General features: G+C 46.0%; 1 protein-coding gene across 2 annotated transcripts in view; it reads left to right on the top strand.

Moving 5' to 3' along the window:
• DDX31 (DEAD-box helicase 31) overlaps positions 1 to 19,541 on the top strand; it is a 67,162-nt gene extending 47,621 nt beyond the window's left edge. For both annotated transcript variants that reach the window (XM_079961296.1, XM_079961297.1), the window contains exons 18-20: positions 1,457 to 1,568; positions 8,832 to 9,009; positions 19,009 to 19,541. In XM_079961296.1, coding sequence (XP_079817422.1) covers positions 1,457 to 1,568; positions 8,832 to 9,009; positions 19,009 to 19,150 — 432 coding nt within the window. In that variant the 3' untranslated portion in view covers positions 19,151 to 19,541. The remainder of the gene's footprint in view (positions 1 to 1,456; positions 1,569 to 8,831; positions 9,010 to 19,008) is intronic.
• Positions 19,542 to 19,858: the final 317 nt, after the last annotated feature.

Below are 19,858 nucleotides of genomic sequence, written 5' to 3' on the forward strand. Positions count from 1 at the left end.
TTTCCATTCCTCTTAACAATACTGGCAGTTGCATGCCAAAAAATGGTGTTGTGGGGGGCATGGGAGAGACACAGATTTAACAGGGAATATGTTAATAATGGCATAAATGCTTATTTAGCAAAGGACTGGAAGATGGGGGGGGGGAGGCTACCGTCTTTGGTAGATTGGCTTCAAAGATGCTGACAGGTTGCTATGTTATGTAAAATTGCACCATAGATATGGTTAGGGATGCTGAAGGCCATGTAAGTTATTTTGGAAAGGTGGAAGGTGATCTGTGAGGGGGTTTTGCTCTGGAAAAGAAGAAATATGTTGGAAGGTGTGCATCTCGAAGATTGTCAGTTCTGCCCCTAGGATGAGCTCAGGAGAAGAGTGTAAGAGTGTGTGTGTGTGTGTAATATATTATTTTTAATTGATTCAATTGGTATCCCACCCTTCCTCCTGAAGGAGCCCAGAGCAGCAAACGCGTCAATAATATAATTTTTTAAGCGTTCTAAAAACAGTTAACAGTGGTCACATGACTCCAGGAGCAGTGTATTTCAGCCACTGAATGTCTGGGTGATACAGGAATGCATTTAGATTCCTCCTTGTTCTGATGGAGACAGGCACATCTTAACAGGGAGGGCATTCCACAAATAGGGAGCAGCCACTGAGAAGGGCCTGACACAGGTCACCGCTAACCAAGCAGCCCCTAGTGGCAGCAGCAGTAACATCATCTCACCTGCCAATCATACAGACCATGATGGCTCTGTCCAACCTTCATGGTGTTCCTCTGAATATCCAGCAGGTTTTTGGGGAAGGGGCTCTTTGTTTTAGACATTTTTGCTGTATGGTTGAATTTGGCTAGCTTCATTCACATCTCAGGAAGGGGAGGGGAGTTGCAACCCCAGAGAGCTTGGGGGCTATCAGTGCAAACTCAAGGATAAGAGCACAGGCCCTGAATGTGGCCCTCTGGGTCCCTCTCTGGCCCTCAGGAATCTCCCCAGGCCACCCCTCGCCTCCCTGGCCTCAAATATCTGAAAGATATTCTTCCCTACTGATACTTTCAGGCATTAAGATCAGCAGAGGGGAACCTCTTTATTTGTCCCACCACCTTCTTCAGCTTGGGCTGATAATGATAAAAATTGATTGGAAAGGCAGCCAGCTCATAAAGCTTTTTAAATACTAAATAACTGATCTGTTTTTTCCCTGGAAGTCTGGTAACCTGGAAAGGGTGGCCTCTGCTTGGGACATTTAATATGTGACTTCCTTAATTGGCAAACACTTTTGGTACATTTGATCTGTTTTAATAGATGTTTCGTTTCAATGGTTTTTACTGTGCATTTCCCATATCTCTGTCCCCATGACAGAGCGATTCATAAGCTGAATAAACAGAACTGAGGAACTGGGTATAAAATTTCTTTCAAAACTGCTTCATTCTTTTTTCTTCCCCTGCCCCCACTTTCTTCGTCGGCTATAGAAGTTCCACAGCGATGACCCCCAGGAAGTGCGACGCAGAGCCACCATCTTGCAGACTGAATTCGAGAATTACGTCCACTCTAATGCAGAAACTGTTCAGCGGGCCAAAAAAGGTTAGGAGTCTTTTTGTTTTTGATAATCTTAGAATGTAATCCTTTTTTTTTTTAGTTTTAGCAGGAGAAGAGGGGGTGGTGAAAAACATTTTTTTACTATTGCATCATTAAGTGGTGTTTCTTAAAATATTATTATATTTTATATTCCATCCTTCCTTCTGAAGGAGCCCAGGGCAGCAAGCAGGGTAACAGAACACAATTAAAACTCACAAAAACTGTTTAGAAACAACCTTCTAAAACCAGCTAAAACCTTCTAATAGGTTTAGGTGAAATGCCATTGTGCTAACTCTGTCATAACCAAGTTCAGCTTTCAGCAGCCAACCCTATATAGGGCAAGGACCAAAGCTCAATGGTAGAGCATCTTCTTTGGATGCAGAAGGTCTCAGGTGCAGCCCTCAGCATCTCCAGGTAGGGCTGAGAGAGCCATATCTCTGAAATCCTGGAAAGCCACTTCCAGTCAATGCAGAGAACGCCTAGCTTCATGGACCAACGGTCTGACCCTGTATAAGGCAGCTTCATGTTCCTAGATGTACACCCTCCTTTCCTCGGCACGAGAATGAATTCCACCCTCTTGCTTTAACCACAGTTAAGCTGAACACTGCAACTAAACTATGGTTAGTTGAAATCAGAAGCAAAATCATATTTTCCTGGGCATCTCGGAAACATCTTTCCATCCTGCTACTATGGTTCAGCATGGGGGTAGCTGAACTTTTTGAGCCCAAGAGTGAATTTGCAAACATCACAGTCACAATTTGCAAACACAACTACCAGTCACAAAAAGCAACATATTCTATTGGCTGCAAGAGAACACTGCTTTCAGGCCCATTTTCAGCAGCAGGAGGAGCCAGAAAGAAACCTTCTAAAGTTTGATCCCAAGGCCACTCCCCCCCCCCCTTTTCCTTTTTCTATTCTGCTGTGGAACCATTGGCACACAACCAATATGGAATATGATTTCTCCCCTCACATCCCATTTTACGGACAAGGAAGCAGTGACCCTCCGAATTCTGCAGTCTTCAGGATTTGCTTGGTGGGACTGGGCATAATTGACTGGCAGGCATCTTCTTGGCTGTGTTCTACACCATCAACAGTGGCACAAGATATCAAGGGTGGGGGAGGGGAGAGGCTCTTACATTACCAAACCCATATTGGTGCTTGCAGTTTATGCAGTTGAGAGCTCCATAAAGGCAGATGCGATTCTCTTCTTCCGTGCCAGAGCCTGAACCTTTATGCAACGCTGGATGACTGCAGAGGGAGAGATACCAGCCCTGCATTTCCCATGAATATCTTAAACGCTTCCCTTTCTCTCTCCCTCGCCCTCTGTGTTTTCCCAGTTTTGCGTCCCATGCAAAGGTGGCTCCTCCTTGCCCTTCCTCCATCGCCCCATCTTTCTTGCTGTCTGCATATGCAGGATTTCCAAATGCCGGCTGGCTTCCATAAACCTCCCTCCATTCTTCCTCCGCTGTTGAAGCCAAGGATGGTGAATAATTAACGCGGCAGCTGGCTCTCCTGTTTATGGCAGGAAATCAAACGGAAACGATGCCAAATGCACAGTTCTCTCTCTCTCTTTCTTAGCCTTCTCTCCCCACCCCAAGCTCTTCGCTTCAATTTATGTTTTGACCTGGTCGATGTTGTTGGTAGCCAGCGTTGCCTCACAGAACCCCTTCCCAAAGGAGCAGCTACTTTTTAAAAATATCTGGCTGTTCATCCTCACTCTGTTCTTTAGGAAGGGCCCATAGCTCAGTGGCTAGAGCAAGGATGGAAACCCTTCTTGCAGTCCAAGGGCCGTGTTTCCTCCTGTAGAACTTTTTGGGGACCGTGTGGAGACTTGACCACCACAGTTTTCCTAACTCTTTCCTTTGTGGCTGTGGGGGACACGGGTGGTGCTGTGATCTAAACCACTGAGCCTCTTGGGCTTGCCAATCGGAAGGCCGGTGGTTCAAATCCACGCAATGGGGTGAGCTCAAAGCATGCCAAAAAGTGCAAGTAGATAAATAGGTACCACTCCGGTGGGAAGGTAAACTGCGTTTCTGTGTGCTGCTCTGGTTTCGGTATTCCGTTGTGCCAGAAGCGGATTAGTCATGCTGGCCACATGATCCGGAAAAACTGTCTACGGACAAACACCGGCTCCCTCAGCCTGTAAAGCTAGATGAGCGCCGCAACTCCAGAGGCATCTGCGACTGGACTTAACTGTCAGGGTACTTTTTAGAGCATCTGCTTTGCCCACAGAAGGCCCCAGAGTTCAATCACCAGCATCTCCAGATGGTTTCTTGTCTGAAATCTTGAGGAGCTGCTGCCGGTCAGTGTAGACAGTGCTGAGCTAGATGGACTAGTGGCCTGACTGTGAAGGACCTTCCTACATTGCTGTTTGAAGCACCACGGCTTCATTGCAGAGCACCTGCTTTGCATGCAGAAGGTCCTGGTTTCAATCCAGGTAGGACTGGGTGAAACCTCCTGTTTGAGAGTTGCTGGAGAGCTGCTGCCGGTCAGTGTAGACAACACTGGGCTGTATGAACCAATGGGCTGACTCCGTATAAAGCACTGGGAATTGTGGGGGCAGATTTAAAATGGTAGGCACTGTGATTCTCCCAGCGGTTTGACTTCACCCCCAGAGGCGCACTCCATTGTCTTTCAAGACAGATGGATGCCAACAAGTAAAAATGGGAAGAAGAAGAAGAAGAAGAAGAAGAAGAAGAAGAAGAAGAAGAAGAAGAAAAAGAAACCCCAAAATCTGAAAGAGATTGATTATACTCGTTTTAGCATGGATTGGGAATGTGCAAAATCAACAAACTTACTCCAAACCTTGGTGACAAATTGACAATTTCAACTGGTTTTCATACATTTGATTTTTACGTGCCCAAAGATAATATGCAAAGTTATGCATTACAGTGGTACCTCAGGTTAAGAGCTTAATTTGTTCTGGAGGTTCATTCTTAACCTGAAACTGTTCTTAACCTGAAGCACCACTTTAGCTAATGGGGCCTCCTGTTGCCGCCGCACGATTTCTGTTCTCGACCTGAAGCAAAGTTCTTAACCCGAGGTACTATTTCTGGGTTAGCGGAGTCTGTAACCTGAAGTGTCTGTAATCTGAGGTACCACTGTATAGCTATACTCCAGATCCCACAGAACCAATCTGACAGAGGTGAAGTTACTTTGAATTGCATATAACCAAGTTCCACTGAGAGTGGCCCTATTAAAGTTCATGGACCTAAGTGAGCCATGTCCTTTAGTTTCAAAGGGGCTACTCTGAGTAGGATTAACATTGGATACCCCTCCCTCACCCTGCAATTCATGGGACCTGTCATATTAGCTACCATTAGTAGTTGCTACTCTCCTTGCAAAGGTTGACCATGGCATGCTCAATTCTGTGTTCTGGTGGGATGCACATTCAAACTGGGTGCAATGAGAAAGGGGGGACCATTTCAGTCGTGGCTTCAGAATAACCTCCTAAAGGAGGTTTGCCAGCCATGTAGCTTCCTTGCTATTCGGGTGAGAGTCTCTTTTGGTAGTTACCACATAGCTCATGTGCACTAGGAACTGTGCCTTCATTATTGTAAATCCCCCTTCCAGCTGAGATCAGAGAGCCCCCCCCCCCCGCCTCCCTGCCGAACCTCAGACATTTAATGTAGACGTTTCTATTCAGAGTTGTGTTGTGCCTTTTTATGGGGTGGGGATTACCTATGAACTTGGGTTGTTGTTTTTTAATGCCATATTAATCTGATTGATTAATTGTTTTATTGATTTCTCTGTAAGCCTCTTGTGACCATCTACGGTCAGGCTGTTGAGTAGAGGAGACAGTGGTACTGAACCTGCTGGCTGCTTTTTTCATAGTCCTCTGCCTCTGCCTTTTTAAATAAGGTTTTAGATAAAGGTTTCCCTGATGTTTTCTGTATTGTGGTCATTCGCCTTCAGCTCAGGAGGGGAAAACACAGGTGTGCATACCCACAAAAATGGCAGACTCTGACTTGTGCTTCCAGTTTTTTCCCTCCTCCCTGCCCAATATGGACTAGGAACTTGCTTTGTGTGGTGGAACGGGAAAGAAGCAGAGACATGTAGGCCAGCCTTTCTGTGCTTTGAACCGAGCAACTCTTGTCCATGTGGCTTTTGAACCACCTGTATGATGAAGTTGGGCCTGAAGTCGTGACTGAACATCTTAAAATATCAAACATTACCTTTAGAAAGGTTGGCAACTCACCTCCCCCGCCCCCGCCGGTATTTCCCCCTCTCTTTCTTCCTGTGTTCCCCCTCCCCCGCCAGACGGGTCTCTAAAAAATTGATGATGTGAAATGAGAAGAAGGGGTTGCAACGCTCTCTCCTTCGTTACTCCCTCATTGATTGGGAAATGGTGTTCGCTTTGCTTGGCAAACAGAGCTTTGATGGATTCCCAGAGTCCTTCCAGGAACTGATCTCGCTAAAATGACATTTTTATTACTGTTCGTAAACCCCAATCTCCTGCCACCCCTGAGAGATTAGGCTTAAGCTGTGGGCAAACGTGCTGGTCTACTGACTCAGTGAGGAAGGGCAAAAGAGACTGGTGGGGGAGCAGTGTTAGGTTTCGATGCAGTTAAGGGACTGGGGTGGGGAGGCAGGAGTCTGAGATGAGGGTAGGGAGAGAAAGTGGGGAGGGGTCCTAAGCCGCATCGCTGGGATTTATTTGAAAACCAGAAATGTGAGAATTCTGGGGTGAGAATCGGAGGGGAACGAGAACTGGGGGCTAACCCTGCAAAGCATGAAATCTTTAGTGGTCTCCTTTGCAAATACAGCCATACCTCATGTTACATCCGCTTCATGTTACATTCTTTCAGGTTACGTCCTGCGGTGACCCGGAAGTACCGGAAAGGGTTACTTCCGGGTTTCGCCGCTTGTGCATGTGCAGACGCGCAAAATGATGTCACGTGCATGCACAGAAGCGGCGAATCGCAGCCCGTGCGTGTGCAGATGTGCCGCTGTGGGTTGCGTTCTTTTCATGTTGCGAACGGGCCTCCGGAACGGATCCCGTTCGCAACCAGAGGTACCACTGTCTATGTACCTACATAGTTTTATTTGTATGCCAGCTTTCTACAGTTCAAACCACGCTCAAGGCGCCTTACAGCATGAAAAGAATTCATAACTACAACATAGCAGAAGTAGTTGTGAACAATAAATAAAACATTTTTTAAAATACACAACCGGACTGAACAATTTCCACATAAATTACAAGATCTAAAATAATTTTTTTAAAAAAAAAACCTCAACAGCGACAGCCCCCCAAAACACTCCAGGCCAGGAATCTGTTAAGCAGCCTCAGCCCCTGTATCTTATCTGGAGTTGGGCTATACCCCCAGGCCAGGAGGAAAATGGTGTGCAAGTCTTCCAGGACTCATAGCCAATAGTTTAGAAGTGCTCAGTGGACATTGCAGTAGCTGTCCCTATGGTGGCCTGCAAGAGTCACACAAGGCATTTGTTTGGTTTTTTAAAACTTTTTAAAAGAAGTGTTTGTGCTGCTTTACAGCTGCTTTTTCTCCATCTGGGGTCAACAGAGAGGGAGGGGCAAGCCTCAGAATGACACTGAAAACTGTAAGGCAAGGATTCCCAAACTATGTCCTTGAGATCTGCGGATCTCTGGTTGAAGACATTAGGCGGACCTTCCATCACATTGAACATTTGTATTGATTTTTAGTTGCATTTTTATTTCTCCTTTTATTTCTTTTTGTATTTTATCAAATCACAGTTTGGAATTGTCTGGGTTCTGTGGGATGCAAATCATAACACAATAGAATTCAATATAGAAGAAACAAAAGGAGCAATAAGAATACAGTTGAAAGCCATACAAGCTCTAGCACACCGCTTTGCAATTGCTACAACAGGCAGAAAAATTATTAAGTCACCTGCCAAGACCTTCAGCGATCTTCAAGTTGGGTGGGGTGAATTTGGGAGCTACTGATACAAGGGACTTTAATAAAAGTAGTAAGCTGCCCAATACCTTACGACGGGAAAATGACAAATGATAATTCAAGCATTACAAATAAACAATTCATAATACAGATTGTGGATAATATGCATAGGGCTAAATTTTACTCTTGAGTAGACCCATTAAAATGAACACCTTAAGTTGGTCATGTCTTTCGATTTCAGTGGGCCTACTCTGAGTAGGACTAATATGGGTGACAACCTGCTATCACGAATTATTTGAGACAGCTCTCTCTCTCTCTCTCTCTCTCTCTCTCTCTCTCTCACACACACACACACACACATATATGTATATGAATACAAACAATTTCCCATATGTGCATGCTGTACAGTGGTACCTCGGGTTAAGTACTTAATTCGTTCCGGAGGTCCGTTCTTAACCTGAAACTGTTCTTAACCTGAAGCACTACTTTAGCTAATGGGGCCTCCTGCTGCCGCCACGCAATTTCTGTTCTCATCCTGAAGCAAAGTTTTTAACCCGAGGTACTATTTCTGGGTTAGCGGTGTATGTAACCTGAAGCGTATGTAACCTGAAGTGTCTGTAACCCGAGGTACCACTGTATTTGTGTGGGAACATGCACACATGCAATTCTGGGAACTCAGAAGTGGATCCCGGAAATGGGGAGCATCCTGGAGAGTCTTCCTGACTTGCAGGGAGCCTGGAGAGGACATTCTCTTCAAGCTTTGGGGAGGGTCTCCTCGTGAGCAGGATGCCTCCCCGCCTAGCAGCTGACGTGCAGGGTAGCGAAGCAGCAGCCACTTCCCTGCACCTCAGATGTGCAAGCTCTGCTGCCCCTCCGGCTTGCACATGTGAGCTGGATGGACAGCAGAGCTTGCACAGCTCATGGGCAGGGAAGCTTCTGTAATAAAATTAGTCCCTAAGCCATGCCAATCAGGAAAAAAACATCAAATCACATCTTACGCACCTGTGGGGGTTTTTTATAGCAATAAAAATGTGATCCTTTATATGTCTACCCAGAAATAAGCCCCGTTGAGTTCAAAGGGACTCTTTCCCTGGTATATTAATGTAGAATTGCAGACTCAAGTTCTGAAAACCACCCATGTTTTAACTGCTGTTGTGATACACAAATGTTGCCCAGTGCAGGGGATTTATTTTGGTAATTTGATGGTATGTGACTGGCTTTCTGCATATGCTTAGTGGACATTGCATCTGTTTTGGAGGTGAGCTTGAGCTCAAATGAAGAGTGTCCCAACAGGGAGATAATCTCACCTGAGAGGTGATGGCACGTAATCCCTTTTTGCAAAGGAAAATTCCCAACGGCCACATTCATTTTTCTTCCTCCCTTTTCCCTCCAGCTCTGCAGTCTTTCATCCGGTCGTATGCAACCTACCCAGCCAGCCTCAAGCACATCTTCCACATCAAATCTCTCCATCTGGGCCACGTGGCAAAGAGCTTTGGGCTCCGGGACGCCCCTAAGAATCTCAGTGCCACCTCTGCCTTTCCAAAGCAAGCAAAGAACCAGAAGCAGAAAAGGTAAAGGCTTTGCTTTCCAACTCAGTGTGCGGGTTTGACATTGGAATAATGGGAAATAATAATGGAATAATTCGCATCAGCCCTTGTAGGTAACATGACGAGCCGCAGGGGAGAATGGAAGCTGAAACGCAGGAGCCTGTGGAGGGTCACAGTCTCCTCCATTCCAAATTGAAGCAGCAATATTGCCTACTGCATACAGCGAATGGAGGGATGCCTCTGTTTAGAAGAGACAATCCTTCAGGAAAAAGGGGGGATACCTCTTCTTCAATTTGGGGTGAGGAACCTGCAGCCCCTCTAGATGTGGCTGGACTGGTACAGTCCTAACTGTACCAGCTAGCATGGCCCAATGGCCAGGGGAGAATAGGAGCTTCAATATATTCTAGAGATTCCCCAGTTCTGCTTTAACCTGTAGAGCCATAGGGTGGCCTGGGCAAGACCCTTCCCCGTTCCAGCTGTTCCTCCTCTCAATACAGCAATGTACATCTACCCAAAGGAAGCCTTTCTGTGTTAACACTTGTTTTGTGTGCTTGCATACGGCATGATTGGTGCATGAGCAGAAAGGACCCCACACTCAATGCCAGACTCATGCACTCCTCTCTTCCGCCACCAGGAGGAGGTCTTTGCCAGAGTTAGGAGTTCAGGAAGCTGCCTCATACTCAGACCATTGGTCCCTCTAGCTGTGTATTGTCTACCAGGGGTAGCCCTAAGTGTGGTGCGCTTCAGCAGTTTTGGATGTCAGCACCCATCAGCCCCCAGCCAAGATGTCCAATGGTCCAGAGTGATGTGTCTGCCTCTCCTTGACCTGCTGCCTGTCAGTGTCATTGGGTCACCTCAGACTCTGCCATCCAGTGGATAAAATCCTAAATAACTTAGGCCAAAAATATCTGAGGGACTGCCTTCTTCCATACAGACCCTCTTGGGTGCTGACATTGGCAGAGGGGACGCTCTTGGTAGTTACACCACCAAGTTGTGACGGGTGGCAGCCAAGGAGAGGGCCTTGCTTGTCTGTAACAGACCCTAAGCTGTGGAACTCCCTCCGCAAAGGGGTGAGTCTGGCTTCTTCACTCTACAGGCGAATGCTGAAGATAAATCTCTTTACCCTGAGACACCTGCGATCTGCCTTTTCAGGGCCCTGCCATTCCTGTGACCGTAATCTGTTTTAAACTTTTGAATCCTGAATTTTAAAGTGTTGCAGCCTGCCCTGGAACCTGCTGTTTGTCATCATCATCATCATCATTTTAGAGTGTGAGGAATGCAGTCTTTCTGCACCTTTCTGAATCCTCCCCACTTTGCCAACACATTTATTTATTCCCAAGCCATGAATGCTCTCCTCTTTTAGCGTTCCTGTTTAGATAAGAGAGCCTATCAGATTACTCTTTTTTAAAAAATATTCAACTGTGGGGTGTTCTTTTCAAGTGGTCTTTTCTTTTTCTAAATCATGCTTTTTAATCCATGCATATATACTGCTCTCTAAACCACCTTTGCTTTAATTCAAAGAAAACCATGGTAAGAAACAACTCCCAAACTACTTTCTTCTTCTTCTTCTTCTTCTTCTTCTTCTTCTTCTTCTTCTTCTTCTCTTCCTTCACCTTCTTTCAATTTCTTCCCTTTCTCTTTCTTTGCTGTTTCATTCTTGTCCTTTTCTCCCAAGCCCGCCTTCCTTTTTGCAAATATCTGTGTTGCTTTTCTCAGTTTTTCCTTTTATTTCTTTCCTTGGGTCCCTCTCTTTTTTTGTATATACTCCATTGCTGAAAAATTGTTTCAAAAAAACAACAACGCTCCAATCTGCGCAAAGCGTCGGCTGTTCAATTATAAAGGCCCCCTTAATCCATGTCACGATTTGCTGGGGCCGCTGACATCTTTAGCTCGGGCCATCCGAAAAGCAAAATTAAAGAAACAAAGTATGTTTTTTGGGGGGGTGCAGAAGGACTGGGTGGGGGACGGGACCCACAGAGCAGTTGTTGGGAGGGGATTCAGGACGAACCGCATTGCCCCTGCCTTTTTTCTCCCTGCGGACTGCTTCTGCTCACCCTCACCAGCAGATGGGCAGCAGGACAGGAATGCCCCAGCGAGCAGGGGATTTAACGGAGCTTTATTTAGCTAAGAATAGCCTGATTAGCTGATAAAGAGCATGTAAGATGGTATGGGGCAGGCTTTGATGTCTCCTTAGCCCAGCAGGGAACGGGGTGATGACTGACACCAGCAGTCTCACTGGATTACAGCAGGTGGGGACAATGTCTCCCTCTGTTCCTGAGATGTTGTTTCTCTGTTAAAGCTATCCCCCCCCACTTCTTTTCCAGAGGTTGCGTGTTAGGGGGCCCTTTCCATCCCTCCCAGTTGTGGGGGGGGGGGGAGAGAAAAGCTTGCATTGCCATTTCCACAAACTTAGCAGAGAGCAAAAACTGGACAGCAGCTGGGGAGCCATCAGGAGAGATGAGGGGTGATTAATGTTTCCAACCAACCCCCTTCCTGATCTAAAGAGAGCCAGTGGGTGGCATCTTGGAACAAAGAGACCCACCAAGTTCAGATCCCTATAACCAGTGCTATTTTTCTAGAAAAAGAGGTACCGGAACTCACCCTGAACGCCTACCTCGTTCTCTTAGAATGGCAGTGACACCCACCCAAGAGGTGCCGGGACAGAGCTCTAGTGAGTTTCTGGCCAAAAAGAAAGCCATGCCTGTTATACTCCCCTGATCTGCCTATCCTACCTCACAGGGTGGCTGTGAAGATTAAAGGTGGGAGAAGCAACTCAACATTCCTGAGCTCTTTGGGCAAAGAGCAGGATAAAAATTAGGAGTAGCGTTATTATGCCCCATCCCCCTTCTCCAAGCTGCTGTTTCGTCCCACTGGGAGAGACATTCATGGAAGTACTGTCATTCTCCCTACAGGAATATAGTACAGTGGTACCTCAGGTTAAGTACTTAATTCGTTCCGAAGGTCCGTTCTTAACCTGAAACTGTTCTTAACCTGAAGCACCACTTTAGCTAATGGGGCCTCCTGCTGCTGCCGCGCTGCTGGAGCACGATTTCTGTTCTAATCCTGAAGCAAAGTTCTTAACCCAAGGTAATATTTCTGGGTTAGCTTAGTCTGTAACCTGAAGCATATGTAACCCGAGGTACCACTGTAGATTCATGAGGGATGTGTACTTTTGATCAGAGGTGTTTCCAGATTGATCTTTTTAGTGCTTTCGCTAGGGCTCAGTACATTTATTTTCTTAAAAAAAAATAAATAAATAAACAGGGTAAAACATTAATAGCAATGGGTCTAATGGATTATGGGATTATATCCAGTCTTATTTTATTCAAAGTAGACCCACTGAAATTAATGTACATAAGATGGTCGTGCCAATCAGTTTCAAGGGGTGTTACTCTTGAGGAGGGCTTACATTAGATCTATTCCTTTGCTTTGGGGGTGAGGGCGCTGGGCTGCTTAAAAAGATATGCAGCATGATTTATATACCACTTAATCAACAAAACCCTCCAAGCAGTTTAAGTAAAAGAAAGCTTTTAATCCTGATGAATTTTGCCTCTGACCACACCCTTCCTTGGAATGCACCCCCCCCCGAAAGGTTGATTGGGTTTAATACAGCCCTGACATTGCAGGTGGTTCCACACCCCTGACCTAAGGGGGTCCCCCCGCCTCTCTGCCTGTCACTGTCAGAATACCAGGTACTGATAGATCCACCTCATACATTTGAAGCACATCCAGTGTGCATTTAAGGCACATTATTTCCCCCAGAGGATCCTGGGAACTGTAGTTTAAGAATGCTATGAATTGTATTCTGTGGTCGGACTGCAGTTCCCAGGATTCTTTGGGGGAAGCTATGCACTTTAAACATATGATGTGGATCTGGTTGTGTCACCTGTTAAGTATTATGGAACTATGCTTCCCCTTCCACCCCATGAGTAGATTTTCATTTTTTAATTCATATTCAAGTAGATGCAGGTTTTAATTGAATTGTTAATAGATAGACAGTCTAAGACTTGTGATTAATTGATCTAAAATTTCTTTTAAGTGGGTAACAGTACCATTATTTTAAAAAGAATTTCTGGAGGGTATAATTCGAAGCTGAAAGGTCTGGTAAAAAAAAAAAACCCTGTTGCCTGCTGTTTTTGTTATTTTTACAGGATTTTATATTCTGAAACTTTTGCTGCTTTGCATAATTTATTCTGGCTTGCCTGGGCACAGGGTGGGGGTGGGGAGAGAAACTAGTCAGAGGCATGAAACCCCACACTCTGAAAACATATTCAGTCCCCCTATCTAGCTGACTATATATCCCAGCTTCCCAGATCTTCCTACATATTGCTCACAGGTTTGGAAGTATGCCTAATTTATTTTATTATTTAGGTAATTTTATTTATTCATTCATTCAGCCAGTCATAAAATTTTAATACTGCTTAATATAATAAGTCTCTATGCGGTTTGCATAAAAATATACCCAATAACATTTAGTAAAAAATCCTAAAAACTAGATTAAAAAACAGAGCAAAGTTCTACATCACTCTCTCTCACACAAATAACAAATAGTTTGGCCTCCGTAAGGACTAGAAACTTGTTCAGTTTTTATTATTTTTAATTGTTTTAATGAAAGCAGGTATTCTTCAGAAGCTGCATCCTGCACCCAAAACCATATTCTGTGGTGTTGGTGTTGGTGTCTGCACAGGTAAGCCTGTGTGGAGTTGGCACAGCTGTGGAATGTGTAATTTTTCTGCCTGTGTTAAGAATCAATACCTCAGAAAGGCATGATCCGTGTAGTACAGAGTCCATTTCTATATCTGAAACCTGGCCCTTAAATTTTGCCTGATTATTCTTATTTTTAAAAAAGAAGAAATATGTCCAAGGCTAGGCATATTCCACAAATACAAAAACAGTGGTTTGTCTCCAGTTAACATACTCAGAGTAGACCCATTAAAGTTAATGAGCCTAAGTCAGCCATGTCTATTAATTTCAACTGGTCTACACTGAGTATAACTAACACTCTATACAACTCAATATTTCTTCTCAAATTGTTTTTTAAAAAACAAAACAAAACCAACAACTATGGGTTTATAGTCCTTCAGCTTGCATGATCGAAATGAGAGCAGGCCTCAAATTTTAGCTTTTGCATATTACTCCCTATTGCCCCCAATACAGAACGATCAGGTCTAATTAAACGGAAGTCACACACAGCCTCTTCTGCATTGCTTTTCGAGTAATGAGAGAGAAGTTGGCCCTTGTCGGGGACAAACCTGTGGAAGAGGGTTGTGAGAGAGAAAGAGAAGTACATTCCATGAGCAGACCTAACATCCTAACACTCTTTGAACTTCTCTCTTTGGCCAGATTTTTTTTGGGGGGTGGGGGAGGCCGGCACAGCCCCCTTAGAGGACGGGCTCTCTCAGGCAAATAAGCCCTCCCAGGCCAAGCTGCAGCTGCAGAGCTTTCTCCCTGCAAAGCAATCTCCTTGTCGTCAGATTGGAGTCCTTTTTCAGCTGCCAATTTCCTTGTGGCATTTGCTGCTTCCTTAATATCACTTAATTAGTGGCAGGGAAAGCTTGGAGCCTGGCCCAGGGAGGAATTTGGGGCGATTTTTTCCCTCCTCTGGATGGTGCTCTGCTGCGGAAATAAATAGAGTCCGGCGGGTGGGGGGAGCTATGAGGGTAGAGAAGAGTTGGGCCAAGTGCAAGATCAAGAAAGGGGTTCGTTTTGCAAGGGAGAGGCTGGTATCATGGAGGGAGAGGGCTATCAAACCAATCACGGTAGCTATGCTGTTCCCCCACAGTTGGGGGCAGCAATGCTTCTGAATGCCAATTGCTGGAAACTGCTTAAGGAGAAAGTGTTCTTGTGCTGGGGTCCTACTTGTTGGTTTCCCACAGGCTTGTAGTTAGCCAATATAAGAACAGGATCCTGAACTAGATGGGCCATTGGCCTGGTCCATCAGGCTCTTCTCATGTTCTTACGATATAAGAGACTTGATGGGTAGTTTGAGACAGAGGTGTAGTTAGGGGGGCGAACATGGTGCCACACTGCATGGGGCAACACTTACCGCGGGGCCTGCAGCGCACGCAAGCCACACGTCTCTCCTGGGAGTGACACAGTGGCTTGGGTGCCTGCAGGCTCTGCCATGCCCAAAAGGGCAGTGTGGGGCTTGCGTCTGCCCGTTGCCTCCCGCTCAGCTCCTTGGAGGCTCCGCGGCATGCCCCGCCCTATGAGTGGCCTGCCCCGCCCCCGGGTGCAGGGTGCATGCCACCCCAGGCGGCCAAGCGGCTAGCTACACCGCTGAGCCTCAGTAGGGGACCCACAGCTCTTTTTCATCAGCGCATTGCTTCCTGCCTAAACGTTCTGCTTCATATTTTCCCCTTTCTTCACCCTTTTCAACCTGGATGAGGAATCTGCAGGTGTCTACATCATGGGCAGTCCAAATTTTCAGTCCCAAAACTCCCACCATCATCCTTGACTGTTGGCCTGGGGCTGAAGGGATTTGGAGTACAACACCAGGATTGGGCCACAGGTTCCCTATGTAATGTTCTCAACTCTGTATCCATTATTTTTTCCCTAGACTGCACCTCTGCTTGTGCCCTTCAGATGTTGTTGGATTCCAACTCCAGTCAGCCCCTAAACCCTGCCAAAGAGCATGGCCAGTAGCCGGGGATTAGGGGTGCTGGAGTTCAGCATGGGCCTCTGAGGCCAGGCGATCCCAGTTCAGGAGTGGCCTAAACTGGGCATAAACACCCCTATTTACAGAAGTCACAAGACTCCAGCGACAAGATGTCATCTAGGAGCACACCCAGACTATATAGTTTCCCCCTTCAAAACGGTGCACAGCCCCTTAGAGCATACCTGGGCGTTGACCAGGTTGGTCCTCACCAAGGGCCCAGGCCCAGGGTGTGTGTGGGAAAAATGTGCTTCTTCACCCTGGCTCGGAGTGGCTAGGAGCCCACTTCCCCACCCGTGCACTCCCTGCGCTGCTCTGGGCAGCCAACATGTCCTTGCCAAGGCGCAGTGGATGGGAAGGGGATGCACTGATACAGCTCCTTGTGAAGGGCGCATGGGAGCCTAAGTATGTCTCTGCTTCTGAGAACATGTTCTTCATCTAATTCCCAGAGTCACAAAACACCCTCCAACCGTACGGCATCAGGTTTGTGAGGAAACAGACTCTCAGGCCAAGTTTGGCCCATGGGCCAGAGGTTCCCCACCCCTGACCCTAGGAAAGGGTTGCAGATTGCAGCATTACTGGACCTTTTGCCCTGCTGGCTGCCCCTTTCGCCTCCACCAGTGTGTTGATGCTATGTCCTGATTTGATGAGATCATAGTTTTTTTAAAAAAAATATTTCCGAGATATGCCTTTCAGCATCAGCCAGCGTTGCCATGTAGTGGAGACATCTGCTAGGTTGTCTGAAGGAGCATATCTCAGTTGATAGATGCTATGCCCCACTCCTACACTACTGCCACCAACCCTCCCCATAAGACACTCCCACCCCCACCCCCTTCACAGCACACATCAGCCACAGATGGCTCATTTGACTCAGTGGGTAGAAAAGCAGGTGTTCAGATAGCATTAAGCCAGAGGTATCCAAGCCTCATTGCTTGGCACTGCCAGCCACCGGATGGGGCAAGCAGTGAGGAACCTCCGTCAAATGGATTGACGGCATGATCCGTGTTGAAAACAGTCCCTGATAAATGGCGGCCTCTTCTCCAGAGACGCACCATGGGTCCAAGAGGGGCGAGTGTCACCACTGTGATGAGTTTTTGGCAATTCAGGGCTGGCTGTGTTGCATGTGCATCAGCAAAAAGAGCATTTGAGCCCACCACAGGGCTGTTGTCTCTTCCCACCCTTATTTGGGCAGTCTGTTTTTGTTTTGTTTTTAAAGCCATTCTCTTGCATTCAGTAGCTAATATCTGCCAAAGTAGTGTACAAAACTACATTTAAAGACCATCAGTAGTATGTGATGTTAGACTTAGAGCAGACCCATCAACTAACCTGGGTAAATTAATTTCAGTAGATCTACTCTGGGTAGAATTTAACTTGAATGCAACCCTGTAAATCCACGTAAAAATAAATGACAACTCGAAAGCATCAGAATTAATATCCCAGCCAACTCAAAAGCTACTTGGGAAATAATGGTCTTGACCTGCCTTTTGATAGGGCAGCAGAGAGGGAAGGGAAGGTCATTCAGGCCTCCTGGGGGAGTTCCAAAGCAAGAGGGGATGCGACTGAAAAGACCCTGCAGCCTGCTGAGGGTCTCACTCTAAAATCTGCTAGGAAGAGATTGCAGTGGTGTATGTTTATTTATTACATTTACATCCCAGCTTTCCTCCAAGGAGCTCAAGGTGGCATGCAAGGTTCTCTCTCACCCCATCTCATCCTCACAACAACCCTGTGAGGTACGTTAAACCTTGGGTCTTTTTACCCAGCAAGTTTCATGGCTAAGCAGGGATTCAGATCCTGGTTTCCTGGGTCCTAGCCCAACACCCTAACCACTGGCTTTCATGCGTGTTGCCTCCATCTTCTCCCCAAAACAAGCATGTGGGGTAGGCTGAGGCAGGTGTAGCACCCATGCCTGCCATTCCTGGGCAATAGCCAAGACCCCTCTCTAAGCCTATTTAAAGAAAATTCAGCTAGGCACTCCATGCAAGATCTGACTTCCCATTTTCATATCGCACCCTCTCCTCAGTGTAGTGCTGCTCCACAGCACAGATGGAGGAACAACTGGTCCTCCAGATGTTGTTGGACTCCCAGCTCCCATCAGCCCTAGCATCCAGCATGGCCAACAGTTGGGGATGATGGGATATGTAGTCCAGCAACACCTTGAGGCAGCACTTTGGCTGTCCCTTCTTCTCTTCATCACTGGAAGAACAGTTGTTCTAGGGAGGCAAAAATATTGGTCCTGCCATTTTGAGAAAGCTGAAAAATCCATTTTACATTGTTTGTTGTTGTTGTATTTATATACTCGTGTTTCTTCCAAGATGGAATCAAGGCAGCTTCCAACATTTAAAAACATCACTATGAAATGCAAAGTGATAAAAAGAAACTAGTTAATAACAATAGCACATTTAGAGCCAGCCATTCAAACCCACTTTGCCCCGACCGTAGCCCAATGATCAGCATCGCCTGCACCTTGGTTTTCAAAGGCTCATTTGGACAGGAAGGTCTTTGCCTGCCAGCAGAAGGAAAGCAAAGAGGGAGCCAGTTTGACCTCTCTTGTGACGGAATCCTACAATATATAACAGTTCCTGAACAAGAGAGCTCTTTTTTAAAACATGAGAGTTGAGCGAAGATATGAAATGTCTCCATGGTTCAGCTGTGCTTTGCTTTTTCCTCATGTATGACCTCTGTTCTCTTTCACCTGCACACCTGTTGTGCATTCACACCTCAAGGGTGTCTGCAATAAGGCTTGCTTTTGAAAGAGGGAGCTGTATCTTACCATCTCTTTTGAGAGAGAGAGAGAGAGAGAGAGAGAGAGAGAGAGAGAGATTAGGATTCTGTTGACCTTAAGTGTATGACTACTCAGGAGATGGATTTTCAAGGTAAGAACTCAAGGAAGGAGACTCAGCCAGTGGAGTCCAATCCGTCAGGATGTATGGAGCTCTTTTCCCCGCACCAACCTTATTCCAACCTTGGCCATCTCCCTGCCTGGAGATTCTGGGGATTGAATCTGGGACTTTCTGCTTGCAAAGCATGTGTTCTGTCACCACATTATTGTTCTACATCTAAAAATAAAGTAATGTTCCAGCCTTCATGATTCTGGGATCTTCTGCATGCACTGCCAAAGTCCTGATCTTCCCCCATCCCCACAACTGCTTTTTAATTTTAGAAAAACAAACAAACTTGGATATGTTAATCATGTAATGAATGGCACATCTTGTTTGGCCCAAAATTCCACTAAGTTTGGTGAGACTTTCGTCAAAGTAGGAACGTTGAGTGCACACTAAAAATTTTAAATCCAACAGTATCTCCTTGTAAAACCAAATCCTTTAAAAACAGTTTTCTCCTTCCTTATCTCTCTCCTTTCTTTTGCCTAGGCGTGAGTTTCTTCTCAAGAAAACTCGGGGCAAGCGCCGTCTGGCTGAAATCTTGCAGTCTGAATACTCGAGTGGCTTGGACATGGTTGCATCTAAGGTCAAGAGGAAGAAAAAGCTGGCCAGCCTGGGAACTGAAAGATGAGCCAGAAATTATCAGCCTCTCCCAAGACAGCTGAGAGGTAGCTGCAATCTGGGAGTATCACCAAAAATTGAGGTGCTTCTTCCCCCACAACCCCTTTTTCAAAGCCTGCTCCAGGGGAAGGGAAAGCAAAATTCAGAACAGCATTGTCCTGTATGAAATTTAAGGTGTGGTGGTTGTAACAGCTTCTAACCAAAACTTTCTTTTTTGGGGAGTGGGGTTATGAATGCAGAGTGGAGCCTGCAACCCCTGAAACAGTGGGAATGGTGAAAGCGGTGACCCTTCTAATTATACTCATTGTAATTTTTTAATATATTTACCTTACATGAGCTGCCTTAGGAAGAACTTTATTCTTGAAGGATGCTGTAGAAATATATTGAATGAATGAATAAATGGAAAAGTGTGTGCGCGCGCACACATATGTGTAAACCTCTTTGACTTCTTCAGTCTGCTTTACAAAGGATGGATGGCAGACTCCAGCTCCTATCAGCTCCAACCAGCATAGGCCAATGGTTCCCCATTCATTGTACAAAGATAAGGGTTGCACCCATTGCTCTGCCCATGCCCATTACAGGGGAACGTCTGAACTTACGAACTTAATTCGTTCTGGAGGTCCGTCCTTAACCTGAAACTGTTCTTAACCTGAGGCACCACTTTAGTTAATGGGGCCTCTCACTGCTGCTGTGCGATTTCTGTTCTCATCCTGGAGCA

Source organism: Podarcis cretensis (assembly GCF_951804945.1).
Source record: "Podarcis cretensis genome assembly, chromosome: Z".
Taxonomy (NCBI): Eukaryota; Metazoa; Chordata; class Lepidosauria; order Squamata; family Lacertidae; genus Podarcis; species Podarcis cretensis.